The sequence below is a fragment of the Carassius auratus genome, unplaced genomic scaffold, assembly GCF_003368295.1.
Source record: "Carassius auratus strain Wakin unplaced genomic scaffold, ASM336829v1 scaf_tig00007309, whole genome shotgun sequence".
NCBI lineage: Eukaryota > Metazoa > Chordata > Actinopteri > Cypriniformes > Cyprinidae > Carassius > Carassius auratus.
The window spans coordinates 37,472-51,153 of record NW_020523833.1 but is presented as its reverse complement, the minus strand read 5'-3'; the positions used below and the strand labels follow the sequence as shown (position 1 = coordinate 51,153).

The 13,682-nt window shown below is 37.0% G+C and overlaps 2 protein-coding genes and 1 long non-coding RNA gene across 3 annotated transcripts; all 3 read left to right on the top strand.

Moving 5' to 3' along the window:
- Positions 1–475: 475 nt before the first annotated feature.
- Positions 476–3,577, top strand: LOC113071444 (serine/threonine-protein kinase pim-2-like). Its single transcript, XM_026244804.1, has 8 exons — positions 476–509; positions 974–1,321; positions 1,404–1,592; positions 2,034–2,128; positions 2,271–2,321; positions 2,533–2,914; positions 3,026–3,205; positions 3,459–3,577. Exons 1-8 carry the CDS (start codon positions 476–478, stop codon positions 3,575–3,577), a joined length of 1,398 nt encoding a protein of 465 aa, XP_026100589.1.
- Positions 3,578–9,642: 6,065 nt separating this feature from the next.
- On the top strand, positions 9,643–11,688 carry LOC113071442 (uncharacterized). Its single transcript, XM_026244802.1, has 5 exons — positions 9,643–9,837; positions 10,301–10,654; positions 10,737–10,925; positions 11,371–11,465; positions 11,608–11,688. Exons 1-5 carry the CDS (start codon positions 9,804–9,806, stop codon positions 11,686–11,688), a joined length of 753 nt encoding a protein of 250 aa, XP_026100587.1. The 5' UTR covers positions 9,643–9,803.
- A 540-nt stretch (positions 11,689–12,228) lies between these two features.
- On the top strand, positions 12,229–13,314 carry LOC113071441 (uncharacterized). The gene is made up of 4 exons (XR_003280091.1): positions 12,229–12,250; positions 12,362–12,541; positions 12,795–13,038; positions 13,146–13,314. It is a non-coding gene; the product is annotated as an uncharacterized LOC113071441 (long non-coding RNA).
- Positions 13,315–13,682: the final 368 nt, after the last annotated feature.

Below are 13,682 nucleotides of genomic sequence, written 5' to 3'. Positions count from 1 at the left end.
TTATATTATGTATATTAGCAACACAGTACGTGAGTGTGAATAACGCGATATCTGCCTTTGATCTCGTTGCTCTGTCTGTTCCACTTGGAGAGGTATAGGCTACAGTAAGAATTCTGTCCGTCTTGACTGCGTTTATTTCAATCAACCGGCACAAATGCATCTCAAACAAGCCTAATGTTTAAAAAATGCACATGACCTCGCGCTCCTTCTTTCTAATCCATTATGCAAATTGCGTTCCATTTCCATGACGTCACACAGCAGCCGCGAAATCGCTGAATCTTTCTGAGGATTCATATGCTGATAGGAGTATCATATGTGTACAGACGCTAATTTTCTGAGTGAATTTGCAATACAGAGAGTTTGTTTAGATTCAGTCAAACAACCACAGTGCACAAATTTGATACATTTTCACTGGACAATATCTTGAAGATTATCGTCCGTGTCTGAGGAGAGTGTAGAGAGCCAGTTGAGTGTCATGGAGGCCCCTCATGTGGAGCAGAGCTCAACAGGTGAGTTTAGAAATATGTTTGAAACTGTTCAACTTTGATTTACACACATCTCACAAATTCAGGAAAGCAATAGATGGGTTATAGTGGGGCTTGGAGTTATTTTTGTGGTGTTTCTGTAATTTGCTCTCAAGCTAGGAGAGCACAGGCTGTTTGATGTTTGCTGGTAATTAACACTAGTGGTCGACTTGTGATTTTTACCATTTAAAAATGCACAGAATATAAAAATGGAAATAAAAATGTAAGACATATTCATGAAATAATGTAGGTCTATCTATTTGGCAAATATAAATAAGTTCAATTAACACCAAGAGCTAATGATTCAGTTTTTTTTTTTCTTCAGTCATTTTAGTGCTTCAATTTATTTCAGTTAGTTGCCAAGGCAATTAATAATGTTTTAGTTTTAGTTAATGATGATAACCCTGGGTCATATTAATAGTATTTTCTATTTTCTTTCTTAGTTTCAGAAAAGCATGCCAGCAAGAGGAAGAAGAACATAATTTCATGTTTCTTCAAGAAAGTACGTAAGGCTGTGAAGCTTCCCATCTGCTCCAAGAACACAGTGGACTGTCTACCACAGCAGGACCCACAGTTTGACAACTCTACACCTAGCCTGGAAGGGTGGAACGACGCCGCTTTATCCAGTTCGGATGGCTGCCCAGAGCAGTCCAGCTTCACACTTCCAGGTGAAGTGCTTGTTGAGCCAGTAAGGGCTTCAGCTTGCCTGAAACTAAAGACAGCATCCAGATTAGATGACTCTATACCTAATGTCATCAATGAGGGCAGTACAGACAGACCGAAATTGGAGGCTTCAGGTGAGAATAATATTGCATTACAAACAGGGGACATCCGTGTAGCTAGATCTCCAATAGCTGATATTAAATTTGTTGATATTAGTTACAAAAAAGGGTACAGAAGAACGTAGGAAGAGGAGAGGAATCCACTCTTTCTTCAAGAGCGCGTGGAAGGCTATGAAAAAGCCTTTCTGCTGCCAGAACAAAGTGGAGCCTTTTGTGCCTCCACCAGAACTGGATGATCCTGAGCTGTCACCTGTCCCAGAGCCTTCAGACTGCGTCCCAACTAATGGTAAATATGTGATCATTATAACAAGATTAGTGTAATTGAAGTAATAAACTGGTTTCAAATAAGTTTATTTGAAATATGCTTATACTGAAGTTAATTCTGCTGTTAGTTTGTGCCTTATTTATTTTTTTCTATATTAATATTGTTTGTTGTCACAAGGCACCAGTTTTATGAATTAAGACTGTGCCTTTTAAGAATTAACCATCTAGCAGTTAGCCTAGTTTATAATTATATTTCAATTTGAACAATTTTTTATGCACATTACTTTGTAAGTTATTACAAATCTTGAAGTAGAATATAATAATAACTCATTATACTGCTTTAAGCATTTTATGCAAATTAAAATGATCTAGCAAGCTTTTATAATGTATAACACACTGTATAATATATTTATATAATACAATATATATGTTATTGTGTATGTGTTTTTCTCTTTTTGTTCAGAATCCATTAGCACTCGCTATATAGTGCAAAATATTATTGGAGAAGGAGGCTATGGCAAAGTGTATGAGGGAATCCGTATTTCCGATGGCAAAAAGGTAGAAGAACATTTTGCTCTTACATTGGAATCGGAAAAAATTTGAGGGAACCTAAAGATTTTAATCTTAAATACTCAGTTCTTCATGGTTAGGTTAAGGTTAGGTGTTAAATATGCTCAACTGTGTTTTTTACCTTTTGCAGGTTGCCATCAAACGTATTAAAAAAACTGTACGGGATCATTATCTTCAAACTGTAAGCTGGCAAAACATAATATGTATTTAGTTGTTTAAGTGCTGATCACTGTAGTTAATTCACTTGTACGTAACATTAAGCATGAATTTACCTTTTACTCTATTTATTAAATCGACAAAGTTCAAAGCAATGTAAAGTACAGTACATTTAAAAATTATACATATTCTTCAGAGTTTTACCAAACTAACCTTTTGTCTCATCATTTCTGTAGACCGTTCATCCCAAACCTCTCATTACCGAAGTTGCGCTGATGCTAACGATGAAGCAAGGACCCATAAGCCCCTACGTCATCCAACTATATGAGTGGTTTGAGCACCCTCAAGTATTCACTCTCGTGATGGAGAATCCGGATCCCTGCGAGAGCTTGTTGGACTTCATCAACAATAACCCTAACATGAATGAGACAACAGCACGGCTCATCATGTGTCAGGCGGTGCAAGCAGTACTGCACTGCATTGAGCACGGTGTTTTTCATAATGATATTCATCCAGATAATATCCTGTTGAGAAAACACACTTTGGAGCTCAAGTTAATAGACTTTGGCTGTGGTCATCTACTTAGTAGTAATGGCTATAATCGCAGTCAATATAGAGGTGAGCTGGCATTTTGTGTAACAGAGTGTGGAAACCAGTATTTAGTGACAGTATTGCTGATCATGTGATTCTTCTAAGAATTGCTCAATGCTGAACATGTCTTGCTTACAGGAATACAGGCTTACTACCCACCTGAGCTCTTCACCTGTGGCAGATTCTACGCCACCTCTACAAACGTCTGGGCTCTAGGAGTGTTGTTGTATGAGATGGTGAACACGTGTTCTCCATTTTGCAATTTAACTGAAATCACACAAGCCGAAATTAGGTTTGAAAACCCAGATTTATCCAAAGGTGAGAGAATAGCACTAACAACACACACATACAGCTTCTGCACAGAAGTAACAAACATTGGTAGAAAATGTCCAGTCTAAAACACAGACTTTAGTATTTAACAACTGATGTTAGAGGTTAGAATTATGTGTTCAGAGTTATGTTTCTAATTATAGTAACTTCCCTTAACCTTAAATTAACAATGTTTCAGCTGTTTTATGCATGCTAACATTAGTCACATGGTCACGACTAACCAGCTCTCTCCTGAAAACAGAATGTCGTGATCTGATCGTCCAGTGCCTAAACCGTGATCCAACTGAACGGCTGACCCTCGATCAGATCTTGCAGCATGACTGGTGTAAAGCAGAGGATCTAGAAGAGTCAGAGGATTGAAACTGCATACTGCAAACTGGCTTCAGAGTTGAGCAAGTGTAACAGACAGAGTAGGAAACTACATCTGTGCCGTCATCTTCAATTCTGAATCATATATGATGCAGATTAAAAATGTGATTAGTGAAGTGAGTTCATTTTAACAATATTGATGTACTATAATATATGATGAATAGAAAAAAGAAATGAGTGAAGACAGTCAGTGTGAAGAATCCTCTTACTTTCTCTTTCCTAGGGTTGGACACAAACCTTCCAGTGAAAAGGCACTATGAATTCACATGCTGATGGAAATTGGAAACTCAAGCCCTCATGTGAACCCATAACTAAAGAATCAGAGAGCTCGGAGCACCCCGGAATTCAGAGCCAGTCCACATCCTTACTGTTCCATCCGAAAATGAGCAGCGATTAGCTCTAGACATCACAGCCATAGGTGCTTTGTTTTAAAAGCATAGTTTTAGCTTTGTTTTAAAAGCGTAGTTTGGCAATTTTAAAAGGAATATGTTATTAGGAATCAATAAAAAAGGGCTTTCTAAAAAATTATATCTAATAAAAATATATTTAATAAAAATAATGACAAAAATTATATCTGTTTGTCTTAACATTTTATGAATAATAAACATAATAACAATAACATCTCATTTGGTGGAATTTTTTGCTAAAAAATTTAATTATAAAAATATATGGACCATTTACACACACACACACACGTGTATAAATAAGATAAATGAATAATAAAGAAACGTACTGATTTACATGTAATTGTAGCATAACTCGTCCTGTGTTATTGTATATAACTTTTTACAGTTACAGTTTTTGTTAATATTTTTAATATTTTTTTATATTATTTTAGCCTTGGCTACTGCACTCAAAAAAATGTACTTTCACTTTTGCCAATTTACTTTAACAATGTGAACTTAATTTAGTCTAGTTCATTCAACAAAAAAAGTGTGTATTGTCAGCTTTACTTAAAATTATTTTTTCAGCCAACATAACTGTTGCATAAAAGTAACAGATTAATAAAACCAATACAGACTTGAATCTCATTGGCTGAGGATTTTGCAGTGTATTATGGGTAATTGTTGTTCTGTCACCCTCGTGCAGAAGTGTAGCACCATTAGATAGGTACCTGAGTAATAACAGATCACAGTTGAGTTAATGAACTTGTTCTAATATAATTTAGAACAAATCTTATAAACAAGTGGTTGGAAATGTAACATTGCATTTCAAACATGTATTTGTGATTTGTTTGATGAACCTTAATTAAGAAACGATGTTACTGTTGAATTGTATTTGGCGGTTGCACTCTTATTTACTAATTAGGTGTTATAGTCTTAAATCCTTATTGAAGGAGGCGGTGTTTCCGAAGTGGAATCATTAATCACAATTTTCATGGACAATGAACTGAATTGTTGTTTGTTGATTCTACTAAGGTTTGTTAATTTAAGTTTAAATTAACATCTTTTGTAAAATGAACTAAATTATTGTTTGTTGAGATTAGTTAAACAAATTGTTTGGAACCTGTTGACATAATATTTTTAATTAAACCCAACATTTCATTTTTTTGAGTGTGGCTTAAGTAAAAAGTTGTTATATGTTATTTTATTTTACATTCATGCATTTAGCAGAAGCTTTTATCCTAAGAGGCTTAGGCCGAATCCCAATTCTACCCCTTATGGAGTTTTATTAACACAGTTCGGGAGGAGAATGATCAGATAATCCAATTTGGCACAGGTGCATCTCATTTAGCTAATCATCTTAACTAGCACACAAGTATATATATGTCCAGTCTTCCTACCTCCTGTCCTACTACGACAGTTTTTCGGCATGGACGGTTTGTCAGCATTTGGTTGGCTCAGTCTGTCATCTTATCACAGACCCAATTTTCCTTCCGACGAAGAGATCTATACTGGGGATTTTTCAGATCTGCCGTTTTTGTGCTGGACCAATGATCACTCCTACCCCACAAAACACGGCCGCTGAACACCAACAAGTGTCATCGCAACAGCTGCTCTTCTCGCCAAGCCACACGTTGTGGCTAAAAGACTGTGCAAAGCCCCTAGCTCGCCTCACTCGACAACATGATCATGCCACTCAAGACCAGGCTCTGTTCGGATCACAGCAGCAGCAGGCATTTAACCAGCCTGAGTCGCACCCCAGTTCTCACCACAGCAAGCCTCTCTCGCTTCCAGTTCGATGCTGCTCAGTTCAGTGTCTGCTCCTGCAGGAGCCTTTACTGTATCTCCCCACTGCCACAGCAGTGTCTGCTCCCGCAGTAGTCCTCTCTGTATCTCCCCACTGCTGCAGCAGTGTCCGCTCTTGCTGGAGCCTTTTTTATTTTTCCTCACTGCCGCAGCAGTGTTAGACCCCGCAGGAGCCAAAAAAAAAAACAAAAAAGACCCAAAGAATCCCCCCCCAAAAAATTGCATACGTAGGCGATTCTAGCCCGAATCTGTATCTGTATGCATGAGACTGTCAGAATTACAGTAGAATACAGGCAGAATTCACATTTCTGTTGTAAAAAGAGAAAAATTGTGCAGAAGTATTATTTGCTGTTTTTGGTAAGTTTGGTAAGTATTCTGATTAATTATCTCTCTATGCCTCCACAATATTATTAACTCATCGTTATCTTTAGGTCACGTCCCAAACCCATCCAAGCTGGCCTCTTATCAGGGGTGCAGATAGGATTTTTTAACTGGGGGGGACAAAGCTGTCCAGCAGTAAAAAATTTTGCAGTCCAGAAAAATCACTAGCTCAGTCATAGATGATCGTACAGGTGTATCTCAAAAAAATTAGAATATCATAGAAATTCTTTATTTTTTTGTAGTTTAATTTAAAAAAGCAAACTTTCTTCTATTCTACTGTCATTCATTGCACACAAACTGAAATATTTCAAGAGTATTTTTTTCTTTATTCTAATGGTTACAACTTACAGCTTAGGAAAATAAAAAAATTTGTATCTCAAAAAATAAGTATTCCTTTTTGAGCTTGATTAGTTTTATTAATTTTGAGTATAAATACTGGGTAGCTCTTGAGCTAGTTTAGAACATGTAACCGTTGTCCATAATACGATCATGTGTTTCCATTCATGAGCTTTTATAAAAATAAAGATATTATCATTCATTCTAAATGTGACGTTACTACTGTGGCTACAAATAAACAGAAACCGACTCGACTGAATAAGCAGGCTATTTTCATAAGCGTTAATGAATAAATAAAATAGAAATACATGTAAGTGTATTTATGTGTGATTAATTTTGAGTCCTGATAAATTAATTCATTATGATCAATGTATCACTTATTCTATAGTAAGACATTGATGCTTTTGAATTTGAATATTTAACAAAGCATGCAATAAAACAGCCGCTTTTATCATGTTCAGTGTGATCGTGCATATTCCAGTGATTTATTTCTTATTAGTTTTATGATAACTTCTCTTTGTTGGTGAAATGATGAGGTTGCATGATGTTGTTCATGAGAGGCATGTAAAGGACGTGTTTTAGTGACGCGCAGGGGAGCTTCAGGCCCTGACTGTGGAAACCCTGCGCTATTCTGGCCTCGGTGCTACTGGCCCGAGGCTATTACCCCACCCGGCCCGTTTTAAGCCTTTGCTCGCACTGGCCCGACAGTGGAAATGCGGCTAAAGACACCCTCCACAAGTAGGGTAAGACACAGAAGGTCATTGCTGAAAGGGCTGGCTGTTCACAGAGTGCTATATCAAAATATATTCATAGAAAGTTGACTGGAAGGAAAATGTGTGGTAGGTAAAGATGCACAAGCAGCATGGATGACCACAGCCTTGTGAAGATTGTCAGGGAAAGCCGATTCAAGAACTTGGGAGAGCTTCAGAAGGAGTGTACTGAAGCCATAGTCAGTGCATCAAGAGTCACACGCTCAGACGTCTTCAGGAAATGGGCTACACTTGTCACATTCCTAGAACCAAGCCACTCCCGAACCAAATTTTGTATTTCATTTGGATATCAAGGTCTGGAGTCTGGAGGAAGACCTGAGAGGCACGAGAATCCAAAGTCCAGTGAGAAGTTTCTGAAGTCAGTGATGATTTGGGGAGCTGTGACGTCTGCTGGTGTTGGTCCATTGGGTTTTATAAAGTCCAAAGTCAATGCAGCCATCTACCAGGAGATTTTGTAGCACTTTTATGCTTCCATCTGCTGACAAGCTTTATGGAGATGCTGATTTTATTTTGCAGCAGGACTTTCCCACAGTGCCAAAACCACTTCCAAGTGTTTTGCTGACCATGATATCACAGTAATATTCAAATTTTGAAATTTTTCTAAACTGCAAGTGGTAACCATCAGAATTAAAACAAAAAAAACTCTTGAATATTTCAGTTTGTGTGCAATTAATCTAGAATATAAGAAAGTTAGCGTTTATTTGGTTTTCCATGATATAATTTTTTTTTTGAGATGCACCTGTATATGATCACTATGGTTACCGCTGCAGCACAATTGAGGCCGTTACCAGCTCCTCATAGGAACCCGGGGTCAGGAGTCATAGCACATACACACACACCGAGAACGTAAACGTCAGTGGCAGCAACATCGTCATGTGTGTTTATTGATAACAGAACATGTGAAGTGAGAAGGTGGGTACAAAGTAATGGTTTTATTCTTATTCTGCTTCAGCCTGCTTCTGACCTGACACAGTTTTTATAGCATCAAAACACACACCCATACCCCAACGGGATCTGCTACAGTGGCAGAGAGAGCTAAACGTGCTACAAATGATGAAAACACCTGCAAATTATGAAAACATCTTCATCAATTTGACAACACGCGCTGCAAATACTCACTATACAAACAAATAAAGAAATGTGCTGCAAAAACACAGACTACATCGGAAATATTTAAGTTAACCATAAAGTGAAAAACATGGCTGGGACATAATTTATCAATGTTTGCTCTGAAAAGATCTTTATTTTAACATCCTGATCATACGATATCTTAGCTTTTTTGTTTTTGTTGCTTTTTTTGTGTGAATATTATTAGCCTAAATAAGCTGACTAAATACACAATTTACTGTAACTGTGAAAGGTTATGTAAGCTGGCTAACTTTTACAACTTTCCTTACAAAAACTAACCGTAATATTATAATTTATATAAAAAGCAAACAAAAATGGTTACTGTTATCATGCACAAATTAACCATGGATACTACTCTAACCATAGTTTAACCATGGTATTTGTACAACTGTCATAATACAAATGGTAATCAATACGACAAAAAAATTAATTTTCGTTTTGTTGGGGTAATTTTGTTTTTGTTGAGTATTTGCACCTCGTTTCTGTATTTGTGTTGTGAGCATTTGTTGTTTTTGTATTTCGTTGTGTTGCGAGTATTTGCAGCACGTGTGCTGTCAGACTGATGAAGATGTTTTCTTAATTTGCTGGTGCTTTTTCTATTTGAATGTGTTTTGTGAAGTTGCAGTGCTTTGAGCTCTCTCGGCCACCGCGTCTCGTCCATTTTGAAATCTTCGCCCCACATTGACACACGCAACCATGGCAACGACGTTCGCGGAAACAAGTGAAGATGACAAACAAGCATATAAAAAAAAAGCCAACATGGAAAAGTTGTGTGAAACTTTACTCACCTATCAAAAAGAAACAAAGTAACCTCGGTGTCCGATTCGTGCACTTCCCACTCCTTGAGTTTTTCTCCACCGAAGCTGCTCCGATATTTAAGCGGGTCCTCCCATTTGCCTGATTATAATCTTTTTTAATTTTTTATTTCTCTGATATTTACCTCTTTTTTTATCTGCCATCTCTCTCAATCTACAGTCAATATGCTTGTTTTTAATTTAGCATCTGGATCATATTTATCATATTTATTTCATGGATCATATTTATTTCAATATAAAAGCAACATAACTGAGATTTCACCCCCCCCCCCCCCCCAAACAAGTGCAACTCAAACAATGTTTAAAAAATGCACATGACCTCGCGCTCGTTCTTTCTAATCCATTATGCAAATTGCGTTCCTTTTCCATGACGTCACACAGCAGCCGCGATATCGCTGAATCTTTCTGAGGATTCATATGCTGATAGGAGTATCATATGTGTACAGACGCTAATTTTCTGAGTGAATTTTCAATACAGAGAGTTAGTTTAGATTCAGTCAAACAACCACAGTGCACAAATTTGATACATTTTCACTGGACAATATCTTCAAGATTATCGTCCGTGTCTGAGGAGAGTGTAGAGAGCCAGTTGAGTGTCATGGAGGCCCCTCCTGTGGAGCAGAGCTCAACAGGTGAGTTTAGAAATATGTTTAAAACTGTTCAACTTTGATTTACACACATCTCACGAATTCAGGAAAGCAATAGATGGGTTATAGTGGGGCTTGGAGTTATTTTTGTGGTGTTTCTGTAATTTGCTCTCGAGCTAGGAGAGCACAGGCTGTTTGATGTTTGCTGGTAATTAACACTAGTGGTCGACTTGTGATTTTTACCATTTAAAAATGCACAGAATATAAAAATGGAAATAGAAATGTATGAAATATTCATGAAATAATGTAGATCTATCTATTTGGCAAATATAAATAAGTTCAATTAACACCAAGAGCTAATGATTCAGTTTTTTTTCTTCAGTCATTTTAGTGCTTCAACTTATTTCAGTTAGTTGCCAAGGCAATTAAAAATGTTTTAGTTTTAGTTAATGATGATAACCCTGGGTCATATTTGCCACTAATAGTATTTTCTATTTGTTTTTCTTAGTTTCAGAAAAGCATGCCAGCAAGAGGAAGAAGAACATAATTTCTTGTTTCTTCAAGAAAGTACGTAAGGCTGTGAAGCTTCCCATCTGCTCCAAGAACACAGTGGACTGTCTACCACAGCAGGACCCACAGTTTGACAACTCTACACCTAGCCTGGAAGGGTTGAATGACGCCGCTTTATCCAGTTCGGATGGCTGCCCAGAGCAGTCCAGCTTCACACTTCCAGGTGAAGTGCTTGTTGAGCCAGTAAGGGCTTCAGCTTGCCTGAAACTAAAGACAGCATCCAGATTAGATGACTCTATACCTAATGTCATCAATGAGGGCAGTACAGACAGACCGAAATTGGAGGCTTCAGGTGAGAATAATATTGCATTACAAACAGGGGACATCCGTGTAGCTAGATCTCCAATAGCTGATATTAAATTTGTTGATATTAGTTACAAAAAAGGGTACAGAAGAACGTAGGAAGAGGAGAGGAATCCACTCTTTCTTCAAGAGCGTGTGGAAGGCTATGAAAAAGCCTTTCTGCTGCCAGAACAAAGTGGAGCCTTTTGTGCCTCCACCAGAACTGGATGATCCTGAGCTGTCACCTGTCCCAGAGCCTTCAGACTGCGTCCCAACTAATGGTAAATATGTGATCATTATAACAAGATTAGTGTAATTGAAGTAATAAACTGGTTTCAAATAAGTTTATTTGAAATATGCTTATACTGAAGTTAATTCTGCTGTTAGTTTGTGCCTTATTTATTTTTTTCTATATTAATATTGTTTGTTGTCACAAGGCACCAGTTTTATGAATTAAGACTGTGCCTTTTAAGAATTAACCATCTAGCAGTTAGCCTAGTTTATTATTATATTGCAATTTGAACTATTTTTTATGCACATTACTTTGTAAGTTATTACAAATCTTGAAGTAGAAAAAAATAATAACTCAGTCATTATACTGCTTTAAGCATTTTATGCAACTTAAAATGATCTAGCAAGCTTTTATAATGTATAACACACTGTATAATATATTTATATAATACAATATATATGTTATTGTGTATGTGTTTTTCTCTTTTTGTTCAGAATCCATTAGCACTCGCTATATAGTGCAAAATATTATTGGAGAAGGAGGCTATGGCAAAGTGTATGAGGGAATCCGTATTTCCGATGGCAAAAAGGTAGAAGAACATTTTGCTCTTACATTGGAGTCTGAAAAAATTTGAGGGAACCTAAAGATTTTAATCTTAAATACTCAGTTCTTCATGGTTAGGTTAAGGTTAGGTGTTCAATATGCTCAACTGTGTTTTTTACCTTTTGCAGGTTGCCATCAAACGTATTAAAAAAACTGTACGGGATCATTATCTTCAAACTGTAAGCTGGCAAAACATAATATGTATTTAGTTGTTTAAGTGCTGATCACTGTAGTTAATTCACTTGTACGTAACATTAAGCATGAATTCAGCTTTGACTCCATTATTAAATCGACAAAGTTCAAAGCAATGTAAAGTACAGTAAATTTAAAAATGATACATATTCTTCAGAGTTTTAACAAACTTACCTTTTGTTGCATCTTTTCTGTAGACTGTTCATCCCAAACCTCTCATTACCGAAGTTGCGCTGATGCTAACGATGAAGCAAGGACCCATAAGCCCCTACGTCATCCAACTATATGAGTGGTTTGAGCACCCTCAAGTATTCACTCTCGTGATGGAGAATCCGGATCCCTGCGAGAGCTTGTTGGACTTCATCAACAATAACCCTAACATGAATGAGACAACAGCACGGCTCATCATGTGTCAGGCGGTGCAAGCAGTACTGCACTGCATTGAGCACGGTGTTTTTCATAATGATATTCATCCAGATAATATCCTGTTGAGAAAACACACTTTGGAGCTCAAGTTAATAGACTTTGGCTGTGGTCATCTACTTAGTAGTAATGGGTATAATCGCAGTCAATATAGAGGTGAGCTGGCATTTTGTGTAACTGAGTGTGGAAACCAGTATTTAATGACAGTATTGCTGATCATGTGATTCTTCTAAGAATTGCTCAATGCTGAACATGTCTTGCTTACAGGAATACAGGCTTACTACCCACCTGAGCTCTTCACCTGTGGCAGATTCTACGCCACCTCTACAAACGTCTGGGCTCTAGGAGTGTTGTTGTATGAGATGGTGAACACGTGTTCTCCATTTTGCAATATAACTGAAATCACACAAGCCGAAATTAGGTTTGAAAACCCAGATTTATCCAAAGGTGAGAGAATAGCACTAACAACACACACATACAGCTTCTGCACAGAATGAACAAACATTGGTAGAAAATGTCCTGTCTAAAACACAGACTTTAGTATTTAACAACTGATGTTAGAGGTTAGAATTATGTGTTCAGAGTTATGTTTCTAATTATAGTAACTTCCCTTAACCTTAAATTAACAATGTTTCAGCTGTTTTATGTATGCTAACATTAGTCACATGGTCACGAGTAACCAGGTCTCTCCTGAAAACAGAATGCCGTGATCTGATCGTCCAGTGCCTAAACCGTGATCCAACTGAACGGCTGACCCTCGATCAGATTTTGCAGCATGACTGGTGTAAAACAGAGGATCTAGAAGAGTCAGAGGATTGAAACTGCATACTGCAAACTGGCTTCAGAGTTGAGCCAGTGTAACAGACAGAGTAGGAAACTACATCTGTGCTGTCATCTTCAATTCTGAATCATATATGATGCAGATTTAAAATGTGATTAGTGAAGTGAGTTCATTTTAACAATATTGATGTACTATAATATATGATGACTAGAAAAAAGAAATGAGTGAAGACAGTCAGTGTGAAGAATCCTCTTACTTTCTCTTTCCTAGGGTTGGACACAAACCTTCCAGTGAAAAGGCACTATGAATTCACATGCTGATGGAAATTGGAAACTCAAGCCCTCATGTGAACCCATTACTAAAGAATCAGAGAGCTCGGAGCACCCCAGAATTCAGAGCCAGTCCACATCCTTACTGTGCCATCCGAAAATGAGCAGCGATTAGCTCTAGACATCACAGCCATAGGTGCTTTGTTTTAAAAGCATAGTTTTAAATAGTTTTTAAAAGCGTAGTTTGGCAATTTTAAAAGGAATATGTTATTAGGAATCAATAAAAAAGGGCTTTCTAAAAAAATATATTTAATAAAAATAATGACAAAAATTATATCTGTTTGTCTTAACATTTTATGAATAATAAACATAATAACAATAACATCTCATTTGGTGGAATTTTTTGCTAAAAAATTTAATTATAAAAATATATGGACCATTTACACACACACACACACACACACACACGTATATAAATAAGATAAATGAATAATAAAGAAACGTACTGATTTACATTTAATTGTAGCATAACTCGTCC

Excerpts from the sequence above, each read along its gene's own strand:
- LOC113071444 (XM_026244804.1), top strand. The coding sequence starts at position 476 with ATGGAGGCCCCTCATGTGGAGCAGAGCTCAACAG. Across the intron at positions 1,322-1,403 it reads ACCGAAATTGGAGGCTTCAG|TTACAAAAAAGGGTACAGAA; the intron begins GTGAGAATAATA and ends TGTTGATATTAG. Across the intron at positions 1,593-2,033 it reads AGACTGCGTCCCAACTAATG|AATCCATTAGCACTCGCTAT; the intron begins GTAAATATGTGA and ends CTTTTTGTTCAG.
- LOC113071442 (XM_026244802.1), top strand. The coding sequence starts at position 9,804 with ATGGAGGCCCCTCCTGTGGAGCAGAGCTCAACAG. Across the intron at positions 10,655-10,736 it reads ACCGAAATTGGAGGCTTCAG|TTACAAAAAAGGGTACAGAA; the intron begins GTGAGAATAATA and ends TGTTGATATTAG. Across the intron at positions 11,466-11,607 it reads GTATTTCCGATGGCAAAAAG|GTTGCCATCAAACGTATTAA; the intron begins GTAGAAGAACAT and ends TACCTTTTGCAG.